At 61.6% G+C, this 23,032-nt stretch overlaps 2 protein-coding genes across 2 annotated transcripts; both read left to right on the top strand.

The window, feature by feature from the left end:
* The first annotated feature begins 224 nt into the window (after positions 1 to 224).
* UAP1L1 (UDP-N-acetylglucosamine pyrophosphorylase 1 like 1) lies at positions 225 to 6,699 on the top strand. The gene is made up of 9 exons (XM_043916261.1): positions 225 to 984; positions 1,585 to 1,789; positions 1,995 to 2,170; positions 2,480 to 2,652; positions 2,827 to 3,020; positions 3,457 to 3,597; positions 4,139 to 4,324; positions 4,869 to 4,935; positions 5,390 to 6,699. Exons 1-9 carry the CDS (start codon positions 696 to 698, stop codon positions 5,471 to 5,473), a joined length of 1,515 nt encoding a protein of 504 aa, XP_043772196.1. The 5' UTR covers positions 225 to 695; the 3' UTR covers positions 5,474 to 6,699.
* A 6,365-nt stretch (positions 6,700 to 13,064) lies between these two features.
* On the top strand, positions 13,065 to 22,256 carry LOC122702633 (endoplasmic reticulum mannosyl-oligosaccharide 1,2-alpha-mannosidase-like). Its single transcript, XM_043916262.1, has 10 exons — positions 13,065 to 13,160; positions 13,408 to 13,517; positions 14,836 to 15,021; positions 15,688 to 15,836; positions 16,220 to 16,408; positions 19,053 to 19,243; positions 19,743 to 19,863; positions 20,314 to 20,511; positions 20,589 to 20,720; positions 21,329 to 22,256. Exons 3-10 carry the CDS (start codon positions 14,997 to 14,999, stop codon positions 21,530 to 21,532), a joined length of 1,209 nt encoding a protein of 402 aa, XP_043772197.1. The 5' UTR covers positions 13,065 to 13,160; positions 13,408 to 13,517; positions 14,836 to 14,996; the 3' UTR covers positions 21,533 to 22,256.
* Positions 22,257 to 23,032: the final 776 nt, after the last annotated feature.

Below are 23,032 nucleotides of genomic sequence, written 5' to 3'. Positions count from 1 at the left end.
CCATTTTAACTTGTTTTAACTGTGGGTACCTATGACTTTTAGACTTAATGAAACTAGTTTCTAAAGGAAAATTTTGTCCTCATATTTTTCACCAAGGAGGCTGTAAACAGCAAGAGGTTTAAAACCTGGTGGTTAAAGTGAGAAGGCAGTGCGAGGGGCAGCCCCTGCGTGCTTCCGGTCACACGGCCATGGGAAGGAGGGGGAATGAGAAGGAGGGGGCCCACTAGCGGGAAGGTTGGCCTTCTGGGGGGCCCTGCTGGGGATCTGGCTCTGTCCGCCCCCGCCCAGCCCTCAGTCTGCCGGCCCTGAGCCCCCGGACTGTGGTCCCTGGCGCCAGGTGTCCTGGTAGACGCAAACATGGGCACTGGCAGGGACGGACCCTAGCCTCCCCTGGGGCCTGTGGGCTAGGAGGTGAACTAAAAGTGAAGCCCGCCCTCCAGCGCCAGCGCGGGCAGGGGCGGGGCTCGGAGCGGACTCCCAGGCTGAATAGTGGCGGGGCGGGGCGGATCGGGGGCGGAAGAGAGGCGGAGTGGGCCGGGGTCTGCGACCCGGCCGGGCCGGGCCGGGGCGGGGTCAAGGCGGGGCGCCCCGGGCCCGCCCGGCTAGAGTCGGGGCCGCCAGCCGGGTCCCGTGACACCGGCCGGAGAGCGCTGGTCACAGGCGCCAGCGCGGCCGGCGGGGGCGGTGGCGGCAACATGGCCTCGGAGGCGGACCTGCGCGCCCGGCTGCAGCGCGCCGGCCAGCAGCACCTCCTGCGCTTCTGCGCCGAGCTGGCGCCGGAGCCCCGAGCCGCGCTGCTGGCCCAACTCGAGGCCCTGGAGCCCGAGGCGCTGCGCCAGCACTGCCAGCGCGCGGCTGCCGCCTGCGCGCGCCCCCCGGGCCCGCCGCCCGACCTGGCTGCGCGGCTGCAGCCCCTGCCTCCTGAGCGCGTGGGCAGCGCGAGCGAGGGTGACCCGCAGACCCGGCGGCTCTGGGAGGAGGAAGGTAGGCGGTGGGGGTCCGGGCGGCGGGTGCCGCGGGCGGCCGGCCGGAAGGGGCCACGCCCACGGAGCGGGCGGAGCGGGGCTCGCGGGGAAGCGGAGATTGGAGCTCAATTTGCCTTCTTCGTGAAATCGCCTGCCGTCTCGCGCGTACCGGCTCGGGCTGGTTCTGGGGCCGCCGCCCCCAGGCCGAATTCCCGGGGGCTGTGCTTCGTGCTGGGCGCCCCTGGATGGCCAGCTGCCGCTAACTAACAGCAGGGGACCCCTGGACGCTTGCACAGGCTCCTTTTCACAGCGGCGTTGGCGAGCTGTGCTCCTTGCCTCTGGGCCCGTAGGTGAGGCTGTTGCGCTTGGAGGGGATCGGCCCCGGGTCCCGAACAGGCCCGCGGGGTGTTTCCCCTGAAGGACTCAGGAGGGCGTGGCCAGAACCTCGGCAGGGCCGGGGTAGGGTTAGGGGTGCGTGCGGCCCCGGCCCAGGTCAGAGTGTCATCTGGAAAGTTGTGCGCTGTGGCTCGCAGCCCCAGGCTCGTTTGGTTTGCGCTAAAATGAAGCGGTGGTTGCGTGCTGGGTTTCGGGAACCCCTCATGGTGCCCCCTGCCTCCAGGTCTCCATCAGATCGCCCTGAACAAGGTGGCCGTGCTGCTGCTGGCCGGTGGGCAGGGCACCCGCCTGGGCGTGACCTACCCCAAGGGCATGTATCAGGTCGGGCTGCCCAGCCAGAAGACCCTGTACCAGCTGCAGGCGGAACGGATCCGGCGGGTGGAGCAGCTGGCCGGCGAGCGCCACGGGACCCGCTGCACCGTGCCCTGGTGTGCGCCCGCCTGCACTCCCTGGGCCCCAGAGTGATTCCCCGTCCCCCACCTTGTGTAGCCCCAGTCCTGCTCCACACCGGGACTTGAACCCCAGCATAGCCCCAGACGGAGCCCAGCCCCCACCCAGAGGGAGGCCTGCCAGCCCCATCTGCCGGGGGACCAGGCCCTCCGCAAGGCTGGCTCAGCCTCACCTCCCTTGCAGGTACATCATGACCAGTGAGTTCACGCTGGGGCCCACGGCCAAGTTCTTCAAGGAGCATGACTTTTTCCACTTGGATCCCAACAACGTGATCATGTTTGAACAGCGCATGCTGCCTGCTGTGACCTTCGATGGCAGGGCCATCCTGGAGAGGAAAGACAAGGTCGCCATGGCGCCAGGTACGCCCTCGTCTCTGAGGCAGGAAGGGTCTGCCTGGCCGAGAATGGGGAGCTAGCTCGGGGTCAAGAGGCCTGGGACAGAGGCCAGAATACCCTGCCCAGAGGCTGTGTAGTCCTGAGCAAGTGGCCTCCCTTCTCTGGGTCTTGATTCCCATCTGTCACGTGGAACAGTCACAGGGCTACTTGGATAGCGATCGAGCGCGTCCTTGGGCGCAAGGTCCAGCCCCGAGGGGCCTCCCCTGTCTCTAGCACACCATCAGCTGGAGGCCGGCCGGAGCCCTTGCAAGGCCCTTTCTCCTCCGTTGGCAGATGGCAATGGGGGCCTGTACAGCGCGCTGGAGGACCACCAGATCCTAGAGGACATGGAGCGGCGAGGAGTGGAGTTCGTGCACGTGTACTGTGTGGACAACATCCTGGTGCGGCTGGCCGACCCAGTCTTCATAGGCTTTTGCGTGCTGCGGGGCGCCGACTGTGGAGCCAAGGTGAGCCGGCGCGCGCCCCTCCCTGCCCTGACTCCTCCTCCGGCCCTGACCCCGCCTCCTCCAGCTCCGCCCTTCGCCCAGCCCCGCCCAGCCCCGCCCTCCCTGCCCGGTCCCGCCCCAGTCAGTCAGTTTATCGGCCCAGCCAGGCATCTATCCATCCTGCTGCGGCTACAGGTGGTGGAGAAGGCGTACCCTGAGGAGCCGGTGGGTGTGGTGTGCCAGGTGGACGGCGTCCCCCAGGTGGTGGAGTACAGCGAGATCAGCCCCGAGGTGGCGCAGCTGCGCGCGCCAGATGGGGGCCTGCTGTACAACGCAGGCAACATCTGCAACCACTTCTTCACCCGAGACTTCCTGCGGATGGTCACCAGGTGTGCGTGGAAGGTGGCTTCCCGGCCAGCCTGGCTGCGGGGCCCGGGAGCAGACCTGAGCTGCTGTGGGTTGCAGTGCAGAAAGGCTCTTGAGTTTAAACAAGCTGGAGGCACCAGAGAGCTCGGCAGCCAGTGCGGCCAAGTGGGCCTGGCCCTCCTGTAGAGAGGCTGTGCCAGCGGGTGCTGCCCACCCCGGGGCTTGCCCACCTCCACCCCGGGGCTTGCCGTTGCCTCTGTGCCTGGGCAGGGGTGAGGCTGATGGTGGCCGGCTCTCTGGCTCTGCAGAGACAGGGCTCAGCTGGGCCCTCAGCGCCCTGTGTCCGCTGCGTCCGTCTGTCCAGGTGCCCCGCCTGGCCAGGCCTGCGGGAGGTAGGCTGGGGCCCTGAGGCGTCCTGTCTGAACTGTGTCTTACCTCCTGTGGGCCTCGCGTCCCCAGGGAACTCGAGCACCTGCTGCAGCCACACGTGGCTGTGAAGAAGGTGCCCTGTGTGGATGAACACGGGAACCCGGTAAAACCGCTCCAGCCGAACGGGATCAAGATGGAGAAGTTCGTGTTTGACGTGCTCCCGTTTGCCAAGTCAGTGCAGAAGCCGTGTTTGTTCCTGCCCCCCGCACCCGACTTGTGGTGGTTCTGAGGCCCAACAGGCAGGGAGATGGAGATGCCCCTTCACAGCGGGCCTGGGGGGCTGCAGGCGGGTTTTGGTGCAAGAAGCCCAGAGGAAGCAGTCCCTGGGGCGGGAGCGGAGGGCACATCTAGGGCAGTCGGACCCTCGGGGTTGTGGACTTGGGGGGACACCTGTGCTTCCTCATGAGCCCCCCTCTGCCCTGGCCTGGGGCCCTGAAGTTGTTTACAGGGGAAATAGCTGGAGCTCCCAGGTAGGTGGCTGGGGTCCCAGGTTCTGGGGGTCCCAGGTTCTGGGGGTCAGGGTGGTGGGAAGGGGAGGGAAGGTAGGACCAAAGATAGCTCCAGGGTCTTGGAATAAAGACTCATGCATGCCCGGGGGCCCAGAGAACAGACCCCACGTAGTCTGTGTCACTCCGGCCTGGCTTTCAGCTGCTAGGGCCCAGGCCATCTGGGCCAGCACGTCCAGTCTGCAGCTGTCTCCCCTGCCCCCCAGGAACTTCGTGGCCTTCCAAGTGCTGCGGGAGGAGGAGTTCTCCCCCCTCAAGAACGCCGACTCGGCCGACAGGGACAGCCCCTCCACGTCCCGGCGGGCCCTGCTCGCCCAGCACTGCCGGTGGGCCCTGCAGGCCGGCGCCCGCTTCTTGGACGTGCATGGGGCCCAGCTCCCCGAGCAGCCCAGGTGAGTGTGGGCTGCGGAGTGTGGCCCGGACAGTGGTGTCAGGGTGTCACAGCCCAAGCCTCACCCCAAGGCCCTGCTGGCGTGGCTGCTGAGCTGAGGTGGGAGCTGCTGAGCTGGGGTGGGAGCCGCTGCCCTGGCACCACGCTGAAAGCAGGTGGCCGTGTGCCCGGCCCTCGAGGTCTGCTCAGGGCCCCGGGGACGTGAGGGTTGCACCTTCCCAGGCGGGGCACCCAGAAAACAGCAGGCAGGCCACTTTGCAGGGTGGGGAAAGAACAGGAACTTAGGTTCCACCCCAATGCCCACAGCCACCTCCTGAGTCTGGCTATTCAGGCTGTGAGATGCCTGCAGGAGGCAAGGAGGGTTTTCCAGACTAAGTCAGGGCCTGTTGCTCTGGGGCAGTGCCCGGGGCCAGGTTTTAGAGGAAGAGGAGGTTGCCTGGAGAAGGGCTGCGGGTGGGCAGGGACTGGCCAGCTCCCTGGTGGGTGGGGCCAGGGAGGGCGCTGGGACAGGACCCTGAGCTGATGCTGACGCGTGCACCCCCCAGCCTGCCTGGCAGTGCAGAGCCTCCAGCCATCTGTGAGATCTCACCCTTGGTGTCATACGCTGGAGAGGTAAGAGCCGGCCAGCCAGCAGGGGCTCCCCTGGGGTTGGGTTGGCGGGGTCGGACGGGGCAGGGTGAGCTGGGCGCTTGGCTGGGAAGTCACAGCTCTGCCACGGTCAACTGGCAGGGTCAGCGGTCCCTCAGTGGCAGAGGACTGTCCAAGACCTGGGGTGCAGCGAGCTGTCAGAAGCCTGGAAGGGTTGGGGAAGGCAGACCAGGTCCATCTGGGCCTGGGGTTTGAGCCAGTGGGAGCCTCTCCGTGGGAGGACAGCCACCCTGCCTCCCGTGGGCAGTTCTGACCGGCCCTGTGGGAGGGCCACCTGGGCCTGGGGACCCAGGTGGCATCCAGCCCTTGCTCCCAGAAGCCCCTCTGGCCCTGCTTCCCGCTGGCTCCGGGCCGACCTGGGGCCTCGCCTGGTGGACCAGGACGTGGGATCTGGTCATCACGACCTGCTTCTCTCCAGGGGCTGGAGGAGTACCTGCGAGGTCGCGAGTTCCGGCCCCCGCTCATCCTGGATGAGACCACGGCGAGGGAGCTGCAGCCCTGACCTCCGCCAGCCCCGGGGCCCAAGGCCCAGGACGCAGCCCCGCCTGGGCTCCGGTCAGGAGAGCTGCTCTGCGATTCTGGCTGCAGACCGGGGAGCCCAGAAGGGAGCAGGCCTCCTCCACCGGGGTGGGAGGCCTCCCGCCACCCCGTCCCCGGGCGCCAGGTGACCCCAGGCCTGCGGGGCCCCTGGGGTGCTCTGGCTTCACTCCTGCTGTGGCGTCCAGGCTGGAGGCAGAGGGACTGAGGGGACTGGGGTGGGGCCAAGGCGGGTGCGGAAGGTGCTGAGAGGCGCACGGGCCTGTCAGCTGAGGGGGCTCCTGGGCCCCTGCACACCTACCTGGCGGGAGCAGCAGCAGCCATGCTGCGCTTTTCTGCAGAGATGAGGGGACGGCAGCACCTGCAGGGCTCCATGTTGGGGGGGACAGCTGAGCCTGTGGGTCACAACCTGGCCCGCCTTCCCTGCCCGGCTGAGGCCCACAGCAGGTCCGGAGCTGGCTCTCTGGGAAGCTTGGCCTGCATGCCTGGCAGGGTTCTCTCAAGTTCCGTCCAAGGCCTCAGCCCCCAGAAAACAGTGGGACCCATGGAGGGTGCCCCACCTCACCGACGCCTCATGCCTATAGGGAGCTTCTGACAACTCAGTGCTCACACTCCTTCCCCCCACAGCCCCCCAGGAAGGGGTGGGCACAGCCCCTCACTGCACACCCCCGGCCTGCTCAAGGCGGGGAGAAGCCGGCTGGCTGTGGTCTCGGGCCCTGCCTGCTTCCCGCCTGGAGAGCAGCACGGGGCACCTGCCCCCTCCTCCTGTGAAGAGCGTCCTAAGTGCGGCCGCAGCTCAGCCAGGCTCGCCCCGCCCCTCCCCGCTCCTCCAGCCCACGTGTAGCCGTCTTCCCCAGGAAGGGTGCTGTCCCGGGAGCTTCAGTGGCAGCGACCCTTCCAGGGGCCTGGAGTGGACGGTGGCTCGTCCACGCCTCCCGCCCCGGGTGTGACGGCGGGGCCAGGGCCAGGAGGATGACTGCGCCTCCATCCATCCAGGCTCTGCCATCAGTCCTAACTGTGCCTTACTTGCCTTCCCCCAGCTGCTCCACAGGCGAGCAGAGGGCCTGGGGCAGAGGGTCACCAAGGAGGAGGTTGAGGGTCCCGCTTGGCTCCTCACTGCCATGACAGGGCAACCTCTTTACCACATCGAGTCTGTTGGGTAAACTATTAAAACAGCTTGCTTTCACAAAACCTTTTTATTTTCAAATAATTACACCTTCATGTGAGGTTTCGCTCAGTGCAGAGAGGTCCCGGGTACACCTCGCCGTCTCCTGCAATGTCTGTCCTGCTGCGATGCGCGAACGCCGTGACCAGGAGACCCTGGTCGTGCTGAGTCCTCTCTCCCGGCTGAGGCTCCCTGTGGGCCGCGGGGTCCCATGGCTACAAGCACCTCCGTCCTGCTTCCTTAGGAGCCACGTGCCCCCATCGTCTCTCACCCAGACAGCTGCTAATTGAAGCAACTGAGTTTTGAAGGATGGACAAGCTCAGTTTTCCCAGAATGCTGGGCTTTCCAGTAAACAAGGTGCTGTGATCCAGCCCGGCCTGGCGGGTGCACTGTCTGACCAGCGAGTGTGGTGGGAGCAGCGCTGGGTGTCCCAGGTCTGCGTCCGTCCAGGGGCTGCAGCCTGCTGGCCCTGCGGAAACGAGAGCCCGCAGGCTGATCTTGGTATCAGGAGACTGACTATAGTGTGTGGGCAAGTGGACCTGAGTTTGGTTTCAAAACAGATTCACTGAGGCAGCCTTCAGCTCTGTGTTCATTAACTGGCTGAAAGGAGATCCTTCCCTTTTAGTTCAAAGGACTGGCATCAAACAGGAAACCATGTCTACTCCAGATTTAGCAAATTTAGCCTACATTATTCAACCAAGCGAGACCTCTCAAATCCTTAACCTTCAACTCCAGTGAATAATGGTCCCTAAACAAAACCCTTTTAGTTTCTGCTAGTGTTGCAAAAAGCCAGGACACTGGAAAGAGACTGTGACAAGCTTAAGTACTTCAAGTGCCTTCAGGTTCTAACCAGCCTTTCCAGCGCCCTCCTAGCCCCCAGAGATGAGGCTCTTTCCAAACCTTGCTCATCATCAGCTCAGAGAAACAAGTTTCCAGTTTGGGAATGAATCTCTTACCACACTCAGCTCAACTGTGGTAAAGTAGCCCCTGTCTTGGAAAACTAAAGTGGTCCAAATGGTGGTGGTCCCTGATGAACCTCAACCTGTCTCTGAACCTGTTTCTTTTTGCTTAGGCTCCCCAAGATACCCACCACTCCCTCTCCTCAATTCTTCCACCTCCATTCTTTAGGCCAAGACATCCTAGAAAATACCGTGCTGGAAATTTCTTTCTTCCAAAAGGGGAAGTAATTCTAGGAATTCACAGTAACAATCAAAATAGCCAACAACGTAAACTGCTCACCACCTTTGCTTTGTCTCTCAGTCCTGGAGCTGTTTCTGGAGACATTGACCATTTGTTCCTATTGAATCAGCTACCACTCTCCTTATGGGCAACATCTCCACCTGATACTGACAAAAGCCAAAGTGCTCTTCCCGTCAAGACTCAAATTTAAGTCCCTCAAATCCTCTCCCCAGAACAAACCAACACCCTAAGTAGAGAAGCCCCTCCAGGTTTGAAGCCCGTGACAGGGTTCCAGGGCTCAGGGCATAGTGCCTGTAACACTGCTAAGTGGAACTCGTGAGGAAGCCCAGGGACTGAGGGTGGAGGTCTGTCCAGGACCTGCAGGCCATTATCAACGCTGCTGCCCCTCAACAGCCTGTTCTTAACCCCCACCCTCTGCAAGCACTCCTGCTGAAAGCAACAATTTTCACTGTAGTTATGTTGTGTGTTCTTTAGCACAGGAACACTGTGGGTCTCATTCAGGACCATTGAAAACAAGGACTCACAACAAAGCAAGTCAAATGAACCTTTTGGTACCAGTGCATATAAAAGTTGTTTATACTCTTCTGTAGTTTATTAAACATGCAAAGGCATTGTCTAAAAAACCAATGTATGTACTTCATTAAAAAATACTTTATTGCAAAAAACTGCTCACTGAAAAGTTGCAAGAATTACCAAATGTGATACAGAGACCGGAAGTGAGCAAATGCTGTTGGAGAAATGGTGCCCATGAACTTGCTCAATGCAGGGTTGCCACAAACCTTCAATTTGAAAGACACAGTATGCACAAAGTGCAATAAAGCAAAGTATGATAAGATGAGGTGCGCCTGCATGCCAGCTGATAAGGCTAACCAAGACAGCTCAGATTCCACTTGGGAAGGACAACAACGCATCTGGACATGAATGCCCCGAGGTTTCACTGAAATTCCTTCCTTTCACAAGCCTTAAAGGCTGATTTGGACGATACAAGGTTTCCTGCAGGCTCCATGCTATGACAGCATTGGGACGACTTACTACTCTGCTCTTCTCAAACCTCTTCACAGGAAGCCATCACCAATTTGTTAAAACTGTTCGGTTTTACAGGGACATAAAGTCTCCATGAAAAGCTGCATTTGATCAAACTCAGCATCGATACTTAGGCCGCCAGATCTTGGAAAACACCAACAAAAGTAATATTCCTCTCCTGGTCTCGACATAGCTATTATTTGCTACAGTTGCACGTTCTTAACTGCAAACCCTTCGCCATGCCCGAACAAACTCATTTTGCTGATCAAACAGCTGGCTACTTTTACGGTTGACAGGTCCGATGGATGAAAATCCCCGGGCTTCTAACTCCGCAGCCGGCCCCGCTTCTTCCTGCCCACCCAGGCATCAACTGGGTCAAATCCCCCCGTGGGGTTGGGTAGGGCAGGGTCCAGCCCTGGGGTCCGCAGCTCAGGGGCTCCCGGCTGACGTCGTGGAGCAGGGGGACACCTGCCCGCGGTCAGCACTGCCGTGAGAAGCCCTGGCTGATCCTCGATGCCCACAGGCCCCGGGGGAGCCGCGCGAGGGCACAGGACGGCTCAGCGGCCCTAAACCCCTCAAGAAGCCTGTCGCAGCGCCGGGAAGCCATGGCAGTGAGCTGCGCGCAGACGCGGCCGTGTGGGCGTGACGTCACCGCGCACGAGCCGACGCAAGCGGCGTAGGACCCGAGCTTGCCTTCAGCAGAGCCGCGACAACGGACGCAGGCGCAGTGGGGCTCCGGAGGCGCGGCAGAGGCGCATTGGCGGCGCGGCGCGATGGGCGGGGAGTTGACGGCGCCGCTATGGCCGGACACCCGACTCAGGCCGACTGGTCTTTCAGCCCGGCTCGAAGCTGGGCTTCCTGACGCCGCCGGAGGGCGAGGCCCTTCGGGCCCCCGCGGCCGTCATGTACCCGCCGCCGGCGCCGGCGCGTCGGGACTTCATCTCGGTGACGCTGAGCCCCGGCCGGAGCTACGATGGCGGCCAGGGCCTGAGGCGTCGCTCGTGCTGGCGGGTGAGGGGCGGGCCGGGCGGCCAGGTCGGCGCTTCCCCGGCCCGGGGTCTGGGGTCCGGGCGCGAGCGCGGCCGGCTTCGCGGGGCCCAGGCGAGGAGGGCTGCGGGTCCCTCTCCGCCGTCCACTGTGGGCACAGACGGTCTCTGCGGGGGTTTCCTTTCTCCAGCTCTGACCAATGGGGCTTCACAGGTGGCTCGGCGGTAAAGAACCAGCCTGTCGAGAGGAGACGCGGGTTCGATCCCTGGGTCGGGGAGACCCCCTGGAGGAGGAGGTGGCTCCCCTCTCCAGGGTGCTCGCCGGGAAATCCCATGGACACAGACGCCTGGCGGGCTACAGTCCATGGGGTTCCAATGGAGTGGGACGCTACTAGCCAAGAGCACCCACGAAGCCGGTGCTGGGTGTCGGCTGCAGTACCGCTCCAGCCTGCGGCCCCCGCTTGGAGGAAACGTCCCCAGTTCAGAAGCAGCAGACCCCACACTGGGCCTCGGGAATTGCTCCTCGTCCTCCCGGAGTCTGACATGGAAGGAGAGATTGCTCCTTGTGCCCCTTTCAGTAAAAAAGTCGTCTGTCCCTCAGAAATGGAAGCAGCTGTCGAGGTTGCAGCGGACGGTGGTCCTCTTCCTGCTGGCAGTCCTGATGCTCTTCGGCCTCCGGTCCTATGTCCACGTGGCGGATGAGTGGACAGGTACCAGCTGCGTGATCCTCGGGGGTCCTGAGGGCTGACTAAGGGGTGGCACAGCGATCTGGCAGCGGCGGGAGGTGTAGACTTCAGCGCATTGGCAGGAAGCGAGATAAGGAGAAACCTAGAATGTTCCCAGTCCCCCGCTATAAGGTGGCTGTTAATCTGCGGTGTGTGACTGTTTCCCAGACATGCTGTGAGAAGCGGGGGTGACGTCCCAGCCGCCTCACACCGAGATCCAGGTCCGAGGGTACACGCGGAGTCTGCGTGCACTGCAGTGCTGGGAAGCAAGCGCAGGTGCCGGGAGGAGGGGCAGCTCCCTCCTGGCTTCTCGGAGGAGGACAGCTGCAGAGCCCCGCGGCTTGCTCCTGTGAATGGCCTGTGTGCCACTGTGGGCCCTCCTTGAAGTGGAAAAAATAAAAGCCAAGTGTTTGGGTTGTGGGTGGGGATAAAGACAAGCTGCCAGGAGCTATGGGCAGGGTTTGCTTCCCTGTGACCACTCTGGAATTCCTTGACCTGCCCTTTTCGGAGGTCCCAGCCTGTCCCTTTCCAGGAGTGCTGGCTGTGTAGGTGCTGTTTCCAGCGCCCTTTGGCTCTCCTCTGGACCTTGAGGTGTATTTGAGATAAAATAGACTCTCCTGTTTAGCTGTGGACAGCAGGTCGGCGGCAGCATGGCAGATGAGACCAGCAAATCCTCCCGTCTTGCCAGCTCCTCGGAAAGCAGCTGAGAACCCAGAGACCGTGGCGGGGCTGTCGCCTCAGGTACTTGGAGTAAACTCAACGTGGAGTCGTAACTGGGGTCCAGGCCAGAAGCGCTTCAGCACAGCGTGGGCTGTTTGAGAGGGACTGGGAAGAGTTCTGCTTCCTGCCCTGTGTCTGAGGTTTTAACCTAACCTCCTTGCTCTGGGCTGGTGGGACGGAGGAGACGTGGGGAGAGGAGGAGGGCCATCCTGTCCTCCGTCCTCTGCCCGTGTGGCGCTCCGGGTCCTTGGGAGGTGAGACAGATCGAGCCTTTTCTCTGGGAGCTACTGGCCGGGGGCGGTCAGGCGGGGGCTCCACTCTGGACCTGCCCAGATGGAGGTGCTGGGGCCTCAGCATCACAGTGGGGTCAGCAGGGAGGACTGGGAGTTGGCAGGTGCGTGCTGCCTGCCATCCACAAAGGGTGGGGCGGGGTGAGGCCTCGTCCTGGGGGCCCGGAGCCGTCCAGGGTGGGGGGCGTGGGCGGGAGAGCACGTGGAGCCTAGAGGGTGATGGGGTCAGCCAGAGCCGGGGAGAGTCCCCCCCAGGGGAGCCGGCCTTTGAGAGCCCAGGATGCTCCCTGTGGGGACACACTCCCACGGGCTGGGGTGTCCACGTGGGCCCAGGCGCCCCCAGGGAGAGGCTCTGGGACTGATGCCGGCCTCACGCCCCACAGTGTGCCTGGGAGGGACGGGAGGCTGCTCTCACCCCGTCTCTCTGGAAGGCCTGTGTGTGAGAGAGTGGTTTCTCCCTTTAGAGCCAAGCGCGTTCCTTCTGTCACTTCTGTGGCCACTCTCTTGTGTATTGACTTCACGGTCCGTGACACAGAACGTGGCTGTCTCCCCACCAAGAGACAGGTTTCCACACCTCAGCCTCGGTGACCTGGACTCTGGTGTCCAGGAGGGGCCTGGAAATGAAGGCGTGAACATCTCCGTCTCCTGTGGAGCGAGTCTTGGGGCCCCTGCGCACCCTGAGGCTGCTGGCACCTCCTCTCTGGGTCCGACACTCGTCCCCGAGACCTGCTTCATCCGTGGGGCTGTGTTTCGGCCGCACCTGCTCTCGTGACCCGGGGGCCCGGCTCGGTGGGGTTTGAATCTTGGAAGGGGGGTATCTTCACGGATCCTCCTCCAAGGTGTCCATGGGTGCTGCAGCCAGAGGCTTTTCCATTCACGAGTCTGTGTCCTTGTGAGCTGGAGGAGTTGCTGTCACAGCCCCTGTTGGGCGGCTGGAGCCAGGACGAGTGCGCCCTCCCACAGCGCTTTGTCACTGACCGGCCGCCTCTGCCGCAGACTTCCGAGGCTGAGGTGGGAGTCCCGGGCGCAGGCCTGGGCAGTGTCCTCTGTGGCTCCATCGACGGGGATGGGGTGGCTCAACCCTGCCCTGCTACCCTTAGGGTCTGACTCCCAGACACGCTCTGGCCAGGGGCTTAACCGACCCTCCAGGGCTACACTCGCCCGTTGGCAGAGCCTCCGTCAGGCAGTCAGAGCCAGGAGCTGCTGAGAAAGGGGCTCCTCCCAAAGCTGCGCATTGTAGGAAAAATGGAAATCATTTCCTTTAGGAAACTGCAGCTGCTCAGCCAGTCCACAGCGCTCCCTGTGTGGTTCCAGGTCTGACTGGGGAGGGGGAGCGTCCTAGAAGCGGGATGGAATCATCGCACAAGTGACCCTTGTCTCTGTCCAGAAGCCCCAAAGGCATTTCCGACGAGGACCCCCCCAACCTGCAGACGAGAGCGCCCGATGGAGACACCCAGGAGAGGAGGCAGGCCCAGGCCCAGAGGAGGGCAGAGGTGCTGGGAGAGGCTGGCTGGAGAGCAGAGGCGCAGAGAGACGGCCTCAGGTACCGGGAGCTTAGAGATGGTCTGAATGTGGGCACCAGTTTTTCCTGGTGTTTTTTTTTATAAGAGAAATTGCTAACAAGTGTTTTCCTTGTTTCACTTTGCGCACCCTCGTGGAGCAGGGCGGCTGCTGGCTCGTCTACTCGCGGCCTCCCTGGGCGGCGTTCGCGTTTGGGCCTGAGCTCGGCGCGGCCTGCGGCATCCACACCTCTGTCCCTGTCCTGAGTATTCTCGTTTCTCTCCCCACAGCTGGAGGGGCGCAGGGACCAAGCCACCGCAGGGCACTGAACCTCCTGGCGAGAAGGCAGAGCTCCCCCCCAGGCCTTCCCCGAAGGCAGTGAGGTTTCAGGCCAACCCAGGTAGGGTCTGCCTGCCCCCTCCGGGCCTCAGCTGGCTTGGTTCCGAGGGTCACGGCGAAGGACACACTTGAGAGTTGGGGCCGCGCTGCAGCTCCTGCCATCCGTCTAAAGTCTGCTCAGCCTCGGACAGCCAGGTGGACCAGGCTCCTGTGGGTCAGGCGTCCCTGTAGCTTTGGTGACGGTGTCTGGCTCTTGGACAGACGTCTTTCAGGGTCCAGTGCTGCAGCTATTTTAGCTTTTATTTTGTATTCTAGTATAGATGATTAATGGAGAAGGCAATGGCAACCCACTCCAGTGTTCTTGCCTGGAGAATCCCAGGGATGGGGGCCCCTGGTGGGCTGCCGTCTATGGGTTCGCACAGAGTCGGACACGACTGAAGCGACTTAGCAGCAGTAGCGTAGATGATTAACTGTTGTGAGAGTCTCAGATGAACAGGGAAAGGACTCAACCGTACATACACATGTATCCGCTCTCCGGCAAACTCTACTCCCATGTAGACGGCTATGTAGCGCTGAGCAGGGTTCCGTGTGCTGTGAAGCAGACCCTTGTTGTTGACCCGTTTAGAGTAGAGCGTGACAGGCATCTGTCCCAACTTCCTGTCTCCTCCCCGTTTTCCTTCTCCGGAAGGAAGGTTCATTCTCAGCCTATGGGTCCCTTTCTGTTTTGCAAGTAAGTTTATTTGTATCGTTTTTCTTAGCTTCTATATATAAGGGATGTCATAGGATACTTCTTTGTCTGAGTTGTTTCATTCACTATGACAATTTTTAAGTCCATCCACGTTGCTGAAAATGCCATTATTTCATTCTTTTGAGTGGCTGAGTAATATTCTGTTGTATGCATGCAACACATTTTCTTTATTTCTGTTGACGGACATTTACGTCGCTTCCATGTCTTGGCTGCTGTAAACAGTGTTGCAGTAAACATTGGGGGGCTTGCATCCTTTCAGTCATGTTTTTCTCCGGAGGTATGGCCAGGAGTGGGTAGCTGGGTCATATGATAGCTCTATTACTAGTGTTTTAAGGAACTTCTGTATTGTTCAGACAAGGCTTTCTTGTCCGGGTCACCAGCGCCTGGCACGATTGATGTCCACAAACCAGACTGCACACCCAGGCTTACTGGTTCCTCTGCTTCCGCTCCTTCGCTGTTTCCTGGAGGGTGGTCCCTGCTGGGACTTGGTGGAGGCTGACGAGCCTGGGCCGGGTGCAGTTTCCGCTTGGGCCTTCACTGCGGCCTAAGGAGCCCCTGCGGCAGCCTCACTCGCTGTGGGGCCACAGGGCAGCTCTGTCTGGGTGCCCATGCCCTGCGTTCCTCCTCCCAGCCTCCCAGAACGAGCGCCAGAAGGCCGTGGTGGATGCCTTCCTCCACGCGTGGGCTGGATACCGCAAGTTCGCCTGGGGCCACGACGAGCTGAAGCCCCTGACCAGGTCCTTCAGCGAGTGGTTCGGCCTCGGCCTCACGCTGATCGACGCCCTGGACACCATGTGGATTCTGGGGCTAAAGAAAGGTACCTGCTCGTCCCTGCGGCGGGCTTGAGCTCGCCACGCGTGACCCTCGGGCCCGAGTGAGCCTGGTCTGGGAGGTGACCACACGCCGCGTCCTGCTGGGCTGTGCTTCCCCGTCCTGGCTGCCAGCGTGGCTGTGCTCTGTCCTCACACGTCCGTGCGCCCTGCGCCTCCGGCAGAGCGCCGAGTGTGGCAGAGGGCGGAGTGCAGGGCTGTTTGCCGCCCGTGTTTCTGTTGCGGTCAGGAGGGCCCTGTGGTGGGAGGCGACACGTGCGCCGCCGCAGCGGCCGGCAGCGCCCTAAGTCTCCCTCTCAGTGCTTGTCGGTGCAGACAGGGTAAGACGGGCGGCGTGCCCCAGATGTTTCTGAGCCGGCGCGCTCACGGCCCCGTCCGTCTTCCAATCGCACTGCCGCCTCCACCACTCACTGTCTCGTGCTCCTCGGTCGTGTGGCTTTGACGTCGAGCGCTTGTGCTCACGCTGCACGGCCTTCCCCCACTGCCCGCTGGCCCCGTGTTTTCCGTGCGGTTGGAGGACTCCTGGGCTCCCCCTCTTGCATGAGGAGGTGGTGCCGAAACCCTGCAGGGGATGTGCGTAGCCCCAGAGGGAGCGGTCAGGCGGATGCTGGACTGTTAATTTGTTCCTGTACCTCTGCTGTTCCACGTGGTAGAATTTCAAGAAGCCAGGAATTGGGTGTCCAAGAGGTTATTATTTCAGAAAGATGTGGACGTCAACCTGTTTGAGAGCACAATCCGGATCCTGGGGGGGCTGCTGAGTGCATTCCACCTGTCTGGGGACATCCTCTTCCTGACGAAGGCTGTGAGTGTCCCGGCCTCAGGGCTGCTCGCGTCCGGGGGGGACTGGGGTCTCAAGTGCTCAGCAGTCAGTGATTTTCTCGTGGGATTGGGCTGCGGCAGGCGTTTGTTTCCAGTTCTGCCTCCTCCCGCTCTTGAGTCTGCTTCCGAGCACATGGGTGGCTGAAGCAGCGTTGTGCCAGCCTGCTGCCTGCCCGTGAGGTCATTCTGAACTGATTGAGTCCAGCTCGGGTTTTGTAGCTGGCAGGGTTAAGGTCAGGTGAAGCCAGCACACTTGGGTCTGTCCACTGAATTACATGAAAATGGGTATCGGGTTTACTGTCGTGTCATGGAGACACAGCCTCTGAGCAGCAGGACTCGTTGACTGATCGCTGTGTTGTGTATCAGGAGGATTTTGGAAATCGGTTAATGCCTGCCTTCCGAACACCCTCTAAGATTCCATACTCCGATGTAAACATCGGCACCGGAGTTGCTCACCCACCCCGATGGACCTCTGATAGCACGGTGGCTGAGGTGACGAGCATTCAGCTGGAGTTCCGAGAGCTCTCTCGTCTCACGGGGGATAAGAAATTTCAGGTATGGAGGGGCTCTGCTTCCGGCTGGTGCGGGTTTTCTGCGGGGCCATCTCTGGCTCATGGAGGCACGTGCAGGTCTGTGTGGTCATGGGTCCTGGGCCATGAGAGTCCTGTCGGTTTTGGTTCTTGTCCCACGTTCTCCTGGAGAATCGCGTTTTCTGGTGATACCAGAGGTGCAGACGGGAGATGCCCTGACCGGAGGCTGAGTCCTCTGCCTGGCCCGCCCCCGTGCAGTCCCGTGTCCTCAGGGCCCTGACAGCTGACGGCTTGTCCTGCCGCGCTTGGCGTGGCCTGGAGTCCACTTGCCGTTGTCCTGGGCCCTCCTGCAGTGGCGAGGCCCGCCTGCTCTGCTGTGGCTGAGTGCCACGGGGTGTGTTGGAGCTCTGGGCTCTGTAGTCAGGTCAGCGTAGGTGACGTGGTGGTCCCATTGTGGCGCCCTGACTGGGCCCCGCATGCTGTCCTGGGGGCAGTGGGGTGCTGTGCTGGCATGGCCCGTCCCGCGGTGCTGACCGTGCATGTGGCGCCGTGGCGGGCCTGTGTGTCTGTCTGGCTGTCTCCGTGTCTTCAGCAGCGTCTGCCACCTTCCTCCCCAGGGCCGCTCCTGTGGCGGGTCTGTCTGCGTATCGGCATCTGTTCAGGTTTCCCTGTTCTCTCCGCTCATCCCCATCTTTTTTGTTGAGATGTTTGTGTTGAGAGGTCCCGCTCTCTCCTGTGACTGTGGCTGTCTGTGCCCTCGTGTCTGGCCGTCGTCACCCTCTAGAACTGTTCCCTCCACCCGAGCAACCCCAGCACTGTTCACCAACACCCCGTTCGTTACCCCACCGCCCTGGGCAGCCGGACACAGGCTGCTGTCCGGAGCTTCCTGGCACTTCGCAGGCCCCGCCCTCTCGTGCCCTGGCTGCAGTCTGGGTGCTCAGTAGCCTGCTGTCTCAAGGGGGCGGGACCAGTCAGGGTCCATCCTTTCTCAGCTTAGAGAACCCCTGACGTGGTGGACTCATTTCTGGGCTGGTCACTGCCAAGCTGCAGCCGGTGTGCTGCTGGGGACGTTGGCAGGAGGGCTCCAGGCTGGGTCCACCTGTCCAGACGTGCCTTGGTCCACCATCCAGCTGTCAGTTGTCTGTCCATATGGGTGTGTGACGCTGTCTCCAGTTGGATTTGATTTTTTAATCAGTGGTATGTTGCTGTGTGTGTGTGTGTCCGCGTGCCGTGTGTCTTCCGCGTTATGAGTGTGTGTGCCGTGTGTCTTCTGCATTGTGAGTGCATGTGCCGTGTGTCTTCTGCATTGTGAGTGTGTGTGCTCTGTGTCTTCCGCGTTGTGAGTCCATATGGCACGTGTCTTCCGTGTTGTGAGTGTGTGTGCCGTGTGTCTTCGTGTTGTGAGTGCGTGTGCCATGTGTCTTCGCGTTGTGAGTGTGTGTGCCGTGTCTTCCGTGTTGAGTCCGAGTGCCGTGTGTCTTCCGTGTTGTGAGTCCGAGTGCCGTGTGTCTTCCGTGTTGTGAGTCCAAGTGCCGTGTGTCTTCCATGTTGTGAGTGTGTGTGCCGTGTGTCTTCCATGTTGTGAGTGCATGTGCTGTGTGTCTTCTGTGTTGTGAGTCCGAGTGCCGTGTGTCTTCCGTGTTGTGAGTCTGAGTGCCGTGTGTCTTCCGTGTTTTCACTCCGTGTGCCACGTGTCTTCCATGTTGAGTCTGTGTGCCGTGTGTTTTCCGTGTTGTGAGTCCGAGTGCCGTGTGTCTTCCATGTTGTGAGTCCGAGTGCCGTGTGTCTTCCGTGTTGTGAGTCCATGTGCCATGTGTCTTCCGTGTTGTGAGTCTGTGTGCCATGTCTTCCGTGTTGTGTGTGTGCCGTGTGTCTTCCGCGTTGTGAGTGCGTGTGCCGTGTCTTCCGTGTTGTGAGTCCGTGTGCCGTGTGTCTTCCGCATTGTGAGTCCGTGTCCCGTGTGTCTTCCGCGTTGTGAGTCCGTGTGCCGTGTGTCTTCTGTGTTGTGAGTCCGAGTGCCGTGTGTCTTCCGTGTTTTGAGTCCGTGTGCCACGTGTCTTCCATGTTGAGTCTGTGTGCCGTGTTTTCTGTGTTGTGAGTCCAAGTGCTGTGTGTCTTCCGTGTTGTGAGTCCATGTGCCATGTGTCTTCCGTGTTGTGAGTCTGTGTGCTGTGTGTCTTCTGTGTTGTGAGTCCGAGTGCCGTGTGTCTTCCGTGTTGTGAGTCTGAGTGCCGTGTGTCTTCCGTGTTTTCACTCCGTGTGCCACGTGTCTTCCATGTTGAGTCTGTGTGCCGTGTGTTTTCCGTGTTGTGAGTCCGAGTGCCGTGTGTCTTCCATGTTGTGAGTCCGAGTGCCATGTGTCTTCCGTGTTGTGAGTCCATGTGCCATGTGTCTTCCGTGTTGTGAGTCCGTGTGCCGTCGGTCTTTTGTGTAGGAGGGCGCCAGCAGGTCCCTGGCCGCCAGGCACTGACTTGGGGGTCCTGTGCTGTCCTGTCGTTGGGACACGGTCACACCATGCAGGCCTCTTGCTCCTGACCTGTCCCCCCAGCTCGGGGCTGGGAAGTGTCTCGAGGACGGGTTCAGTCCCGTGGTTGGCCGTCAGGTCACTGTGTCGGAGGGCAGCCTCTCCGCGCAGCCCACCCGCTCACCGCCCCCACTGTCTGCCCCAGGCCGCCGCAGAGGAGGTGACGAGGCGCGTGCATGCCCTGCGCGGGAAGCTGGACGGGCTGGTGCCCATGTTCATCAACACCAACAGCGGCAGCTTCACCCACCTGGGCGTGTTCACCCTGGGCGCCAGGGCCGACAGCTACTATGAGTACCTGCTGAAGCAGTGGATCCAGGGCGGGAAGAAGGAGAGCCAGTGAGGCCTGTTTTTCTGCCTTCGGGGTGGCCCCTGGGGCTCGGGGAAGGGTGTCTCCAGCCAGGGCCTGGGGTATCCTTGAACTCAGCGCTTTGACATGGAAAGCGCACCCTTTCCCCGAGAGCTGTGTGGTCGCTCCTTGTCCAATTATAAAACAGAGATAAACCCCCGTGGGGTGCTGGGTTCTCTCAGCCTCAAGCCTGGGGGTGACTGTGGCCCAGGAAGTGTTACTGACAGGAGAGCCCGCAGGCTGGTTCCGGGTGAATCAGGCTGGCAGAGGCTGGTCTCCAGTGGCCCCTTGGGGCTGGTTGGGAGGCACTGGCCTCACTGGAGTGGGGGCGGCCCAGAAGCCCATGAGGCTGACCCCCCATGGGGCTGGCGGGGCCGGGCCTCATAGATCCCAGAACAGGGACCGCAGCTTGGGGTCACGCCCTGTTTGTGGAACTGAGGGCTGTGCGCCCACCTGGCCAGAGCACACAGGCCCCGCTGGTCTGCACAGGCTGCTGGAAGACTACCTGGAAGCCGTGGACGGGATCAGGAAGCACCTGCTCGCTAAATCTGAGCCCAGGAAGCTGACCTTTGTGGGGGAGCTCAACCACGGCCGCTTCAGCGCCAAGATGGTGAGTGGGAGCGTATTTCCCCGATCCGGCCTCAAGGCAGCTTGGGGACCCAGCCTCTGTGCTTGATGTCTGATGGCTCTGAGAGCGGGGATGACCCGGGGAAACTCGTGATCCTGGCTGTGGAGTGTGAGCGGTCCCGGGTGGATGTGGGTGTCCCGTGACAGCAGCAGGAGGGGCTGAGGTCTGTGGGGTGCCAGGACCCCCAACCCAGAGCCCCCACCTCCTCCAGGACCCCTGCCCTGCAGCGAGTCTCCGCTTCCATGCTCTCGGGGAACCCCCACTCCCAGTTGCACCCCCTCCTGCAGCCAGGGCTCCATCGACCTTTAAGGTGGTCCTTCCAGAAGCTTCTCCCTGCCCGTGTGGGGCCCCAGGTGCTTGGCCTGCAGCTCCGTGCCCTGTCTGAGGCCCGACGGCGCTGGACCCGCTGATGCGGTGACCCCGTGGTTTCAGGACCACCTGGTGTGCTTCCTGCCGGGGACACTGGCTCTGGGTGCCCACCACGGCCTGCCTGCTGAGCACATGGAGCTGGCCCAGGCGCTCATGGACACCTGCTACCAGATGTACCGTCAGATGGAGACGGGGCTGAGCCCTGAGATCGCACACTTCAACCTGCACCACACGAAGGCTGTGAAGGACGTCCAGGTCAAGGTGAGCCGGGCTGGGCCCAGGGCTGGGGCCAGAGGGGAGTGCTGGGAGGCACCGCCTGAGCCCATGTGCCTCCCCAGGCGGCCGACAGACACAACCTGCTGCGGCCCGAGACCGTGGAGAGCCTGTTCTACCTGTACCGCCTCACGGGCGACCGCAAGTACCAGGACTGGGGCTGGGAGATCCTGCATAGCTTCAATACCTACACGCGGGTGAGCCCCCCAGTGTCCCCAGGGCCTCAGTGTCGCCTCCCAGGGGCTGCATGGGGAGGCCCTGCCCTGCCGTGAGGGCCCGGGGGGTCGGGGCGTCCGTCTGTCCTGTCTGGGGGACAGCTGTGTCGGGAGGGTCCCTGCAGTGGCTTGAGGCACACAGAACGTGTCTCTCCTGGGTCTTCTGTGCGGCTTGGGCAGCATGTTTCCACTCAGCGGGTGGGTGACCTCTGGGCCGCTACGCCCCAGGCCGGGGGCCACAACCAGCTGCACCCCCTGCTATGCCCAGGGCCCACTGCCCACCCTAGCAGGGCTGAGACTTGACCTCCGCCCTGTGGCCCCTGAGGTGGACTCTACACCCCTCGGGTGGCCTTGGGGCCTCTGTGAGGCCTGCACGGGTTTTGGAGGTGGCACTTGGCATCTGATCACTGAAGGGAACCATGGCTGACCTCCAGGGTGGCCGTTCCCCCTGTTGGCTTTGGTGTCCTCCCCGCCCCAGGCCCTGCCCTGGGGGGCCGTGTGTTCTGGGGTGGGGGGGCGGCGCCTCTGGCTGGCAGCCCTCCAGAGGGCTGAGCCAGCATTGTGATGCTGTGGCCTCGGCTCTCGAGCAGGTCCCCTCGGGCGGCTATTCTTCCATCAGCAACGTCCAGGACCCCCGCCACCCCCAGCCCAGGGATAAGATGGAGAGCTTCTTTCTGGGGGAGACGCTCAAATACCTGTATCTGCTCTTCTCCGACGACCCCGACCTGCTGAGCCTGGACACCTACGTGTTCAACACAGAGGCTCACCCCCTGCCCATCTGGGCCCCCTCCTAGGGCGGGACGGCTCTCGAGTAGGCGCTGCCCAGGAGGCTGACGTGTGCTGTCCGCGAGGATGCCTGTCGGCAAGACCCGGGCCCTGACCTTGGCTGTGTGGTGTCCCCCCAGCTGGCGGCACGTGCTCCGGGCCGGGCTGGTGACAGAGGCCAGTGGGCCACAGGGCCAGGATGTTTCGGGGCCTCGTAGCTGCTCGGGGTGGCCACTGGGCATCCGGTGCTCTGCCGCTGGTTCTGTGCTCCTCGCCTGGTTCCTGTTGGATCACCATTTGGAACACGTTGGAATAAATGGGCGGTGTGATTCTGGGGATCCTGTCCACTCAGCGAGTTTCTTCCTTCTTCCTAGAAAATCAAATCATGACTACATTCCTGAAGCCTGAACACACTCCCGCTGCCCTGCAAGGGCTTCCTCAGGGTCCTGGGCGTCTGGTCACCCCAGGCCACTTTGGCCCAGAGCCCGCGATGTGATCAGAGACGGGCTGAGGGTACGGCCCGGTGCAGCCCAGCTCGGGGTCACAGCCTGTGAACACGCCCGACCCAGGGGCTCGGGGTGTCCTGACCTCATGTGGATTCGGGCTCCTGGCTGGCTGCGGTGTTTACACGTTGGACTCAGGGATCTACCCTTGCCTTTGCAAGGCTGGGCAGGGCTGGGTGGCATGTTCACCAGCTCCCAGCCCAACAGACAGACTTCTAATCCATTAAAAGTACACTTGTTCTGAATGGCATTGCTTCGTCTATTTTTTGATTTCAAGTGTGAGGTCGGGGCAAGGGGCAGCGGTGGGTCCGGTCTCCCCTGTGTCCATACGTCAGCTTTGGCTCTGCCCGGGGAGTTTGGAAATGTCCTCCCACAGCGCCGGCGCTGGGTGAGGCGGCCCCAGGGTGAGGCTGTGAGATGCTGGCTGTGGGCCTCAGTGGGCCTGTGCTCTGCCCGCTGCCCTGGGTGCGGGGTGTCAGCGCCTGCTGCTCCTCTCAAGGTGCCTGTCACGGTCCTGTGTGGCCGGCAGCACCCATTCCTTAGGGCTGCCCGGGGTGTGAAAGTGAAATTAAACAATGCCTGTTCCTTGGAAGAAAAGCTGTGACCAACCTAGACAGCTTATTAAAAAGCAGAGATGTTACATTGCCAACAAATGTCTGTCTAGTCAAAGCTATGGTTTTTCCAGTGGTCATGTATGGATGTGAGAGTTGGACCATAAAGGCTAAACACCGAAGAATTGATGCTTTCAAACTAGTGTTGGAGAATACTCTTTTGAGAGTCCCTTGGTTCTGCAAGGAGATCCAACCAGTCCATCCTAAAGGAAATCAGCCCTGAGTATCCGTTGGAAGGATTAATGCTGAGGCTGAAACTCCAACGCTTTGGCCACTTGATGGGAAGAGCTGACTCATTTGAAAAGACCCTGATGCTGGGAAAGATTGAAGGCGGAAAAAGGGGACGACAGAGAATGAGATGGTTGGATGGCATCACCAACTCAATGGATGTGAGTTTGTGTAAACTCCGGGAGTT

The sequence above is a fragment of the Cervus elaphus genome, chromosome 11 (genome assembly GCF_910594005.1).
Source record: "Cervus elaphus chromosome 11, mCerEla1.1, whole genome shotgun sequence".
In the NCBI taxonomy this organism is placed as follows: Eukaryota; Metazoa; Chordata; class Mammalia; order Artiodactyla; family Cervidae; genus Cervus; species Cervus elaphus.
This window is presented reverse-complemented; position numbering and strand designations above follow the sequence as displayed.

Bases quoted from the DNA above. Each gene is read 5' to 3' on its own strand.
- UAP1L1 (XM_043916261.1), top strand. From the start codon at position 696: ATGGCCTCGGAGGCGGACCTGCGCGCCCGGCTGCAGCGCGCCGGCCAG. The intron at 3,021-3,456 runs GTGTGCGTGGAA...TCGCGTCCCCAG, and splicing joins TTCCTGCGGATGGTCACCAG to GGAACTCGAGCACCTGCTGC. The intron at 3,598-4,138 runs GTCAGTGCAGAA...CCTGCCCCCCAG, and splicing joins GACGTGCTCCCGTTTGCCAA to GAACTTCGTGGCCTTCCAAG.
- LOC122702633 (XM_043916262.1), top strand. From the start codon at position 14,997: ATGTGGATTCTGGGGCTAAAGAAAG. The intron at 19,864-20,313 runs GTGAGTGGGAGC...CCGTGGTTTCAG, and splicing joins GCCGCTTCAGCGCCAAGATG to GACCACCTGGTGTGCTTCCT. The intron at 20,721-21,328 runs GTGAGCCCCCCA...GCTCTCGAGCAG, and splicing joins GCTTCAATACCTACACGCGG to GTCCCCTCGGGCGGCTATTC.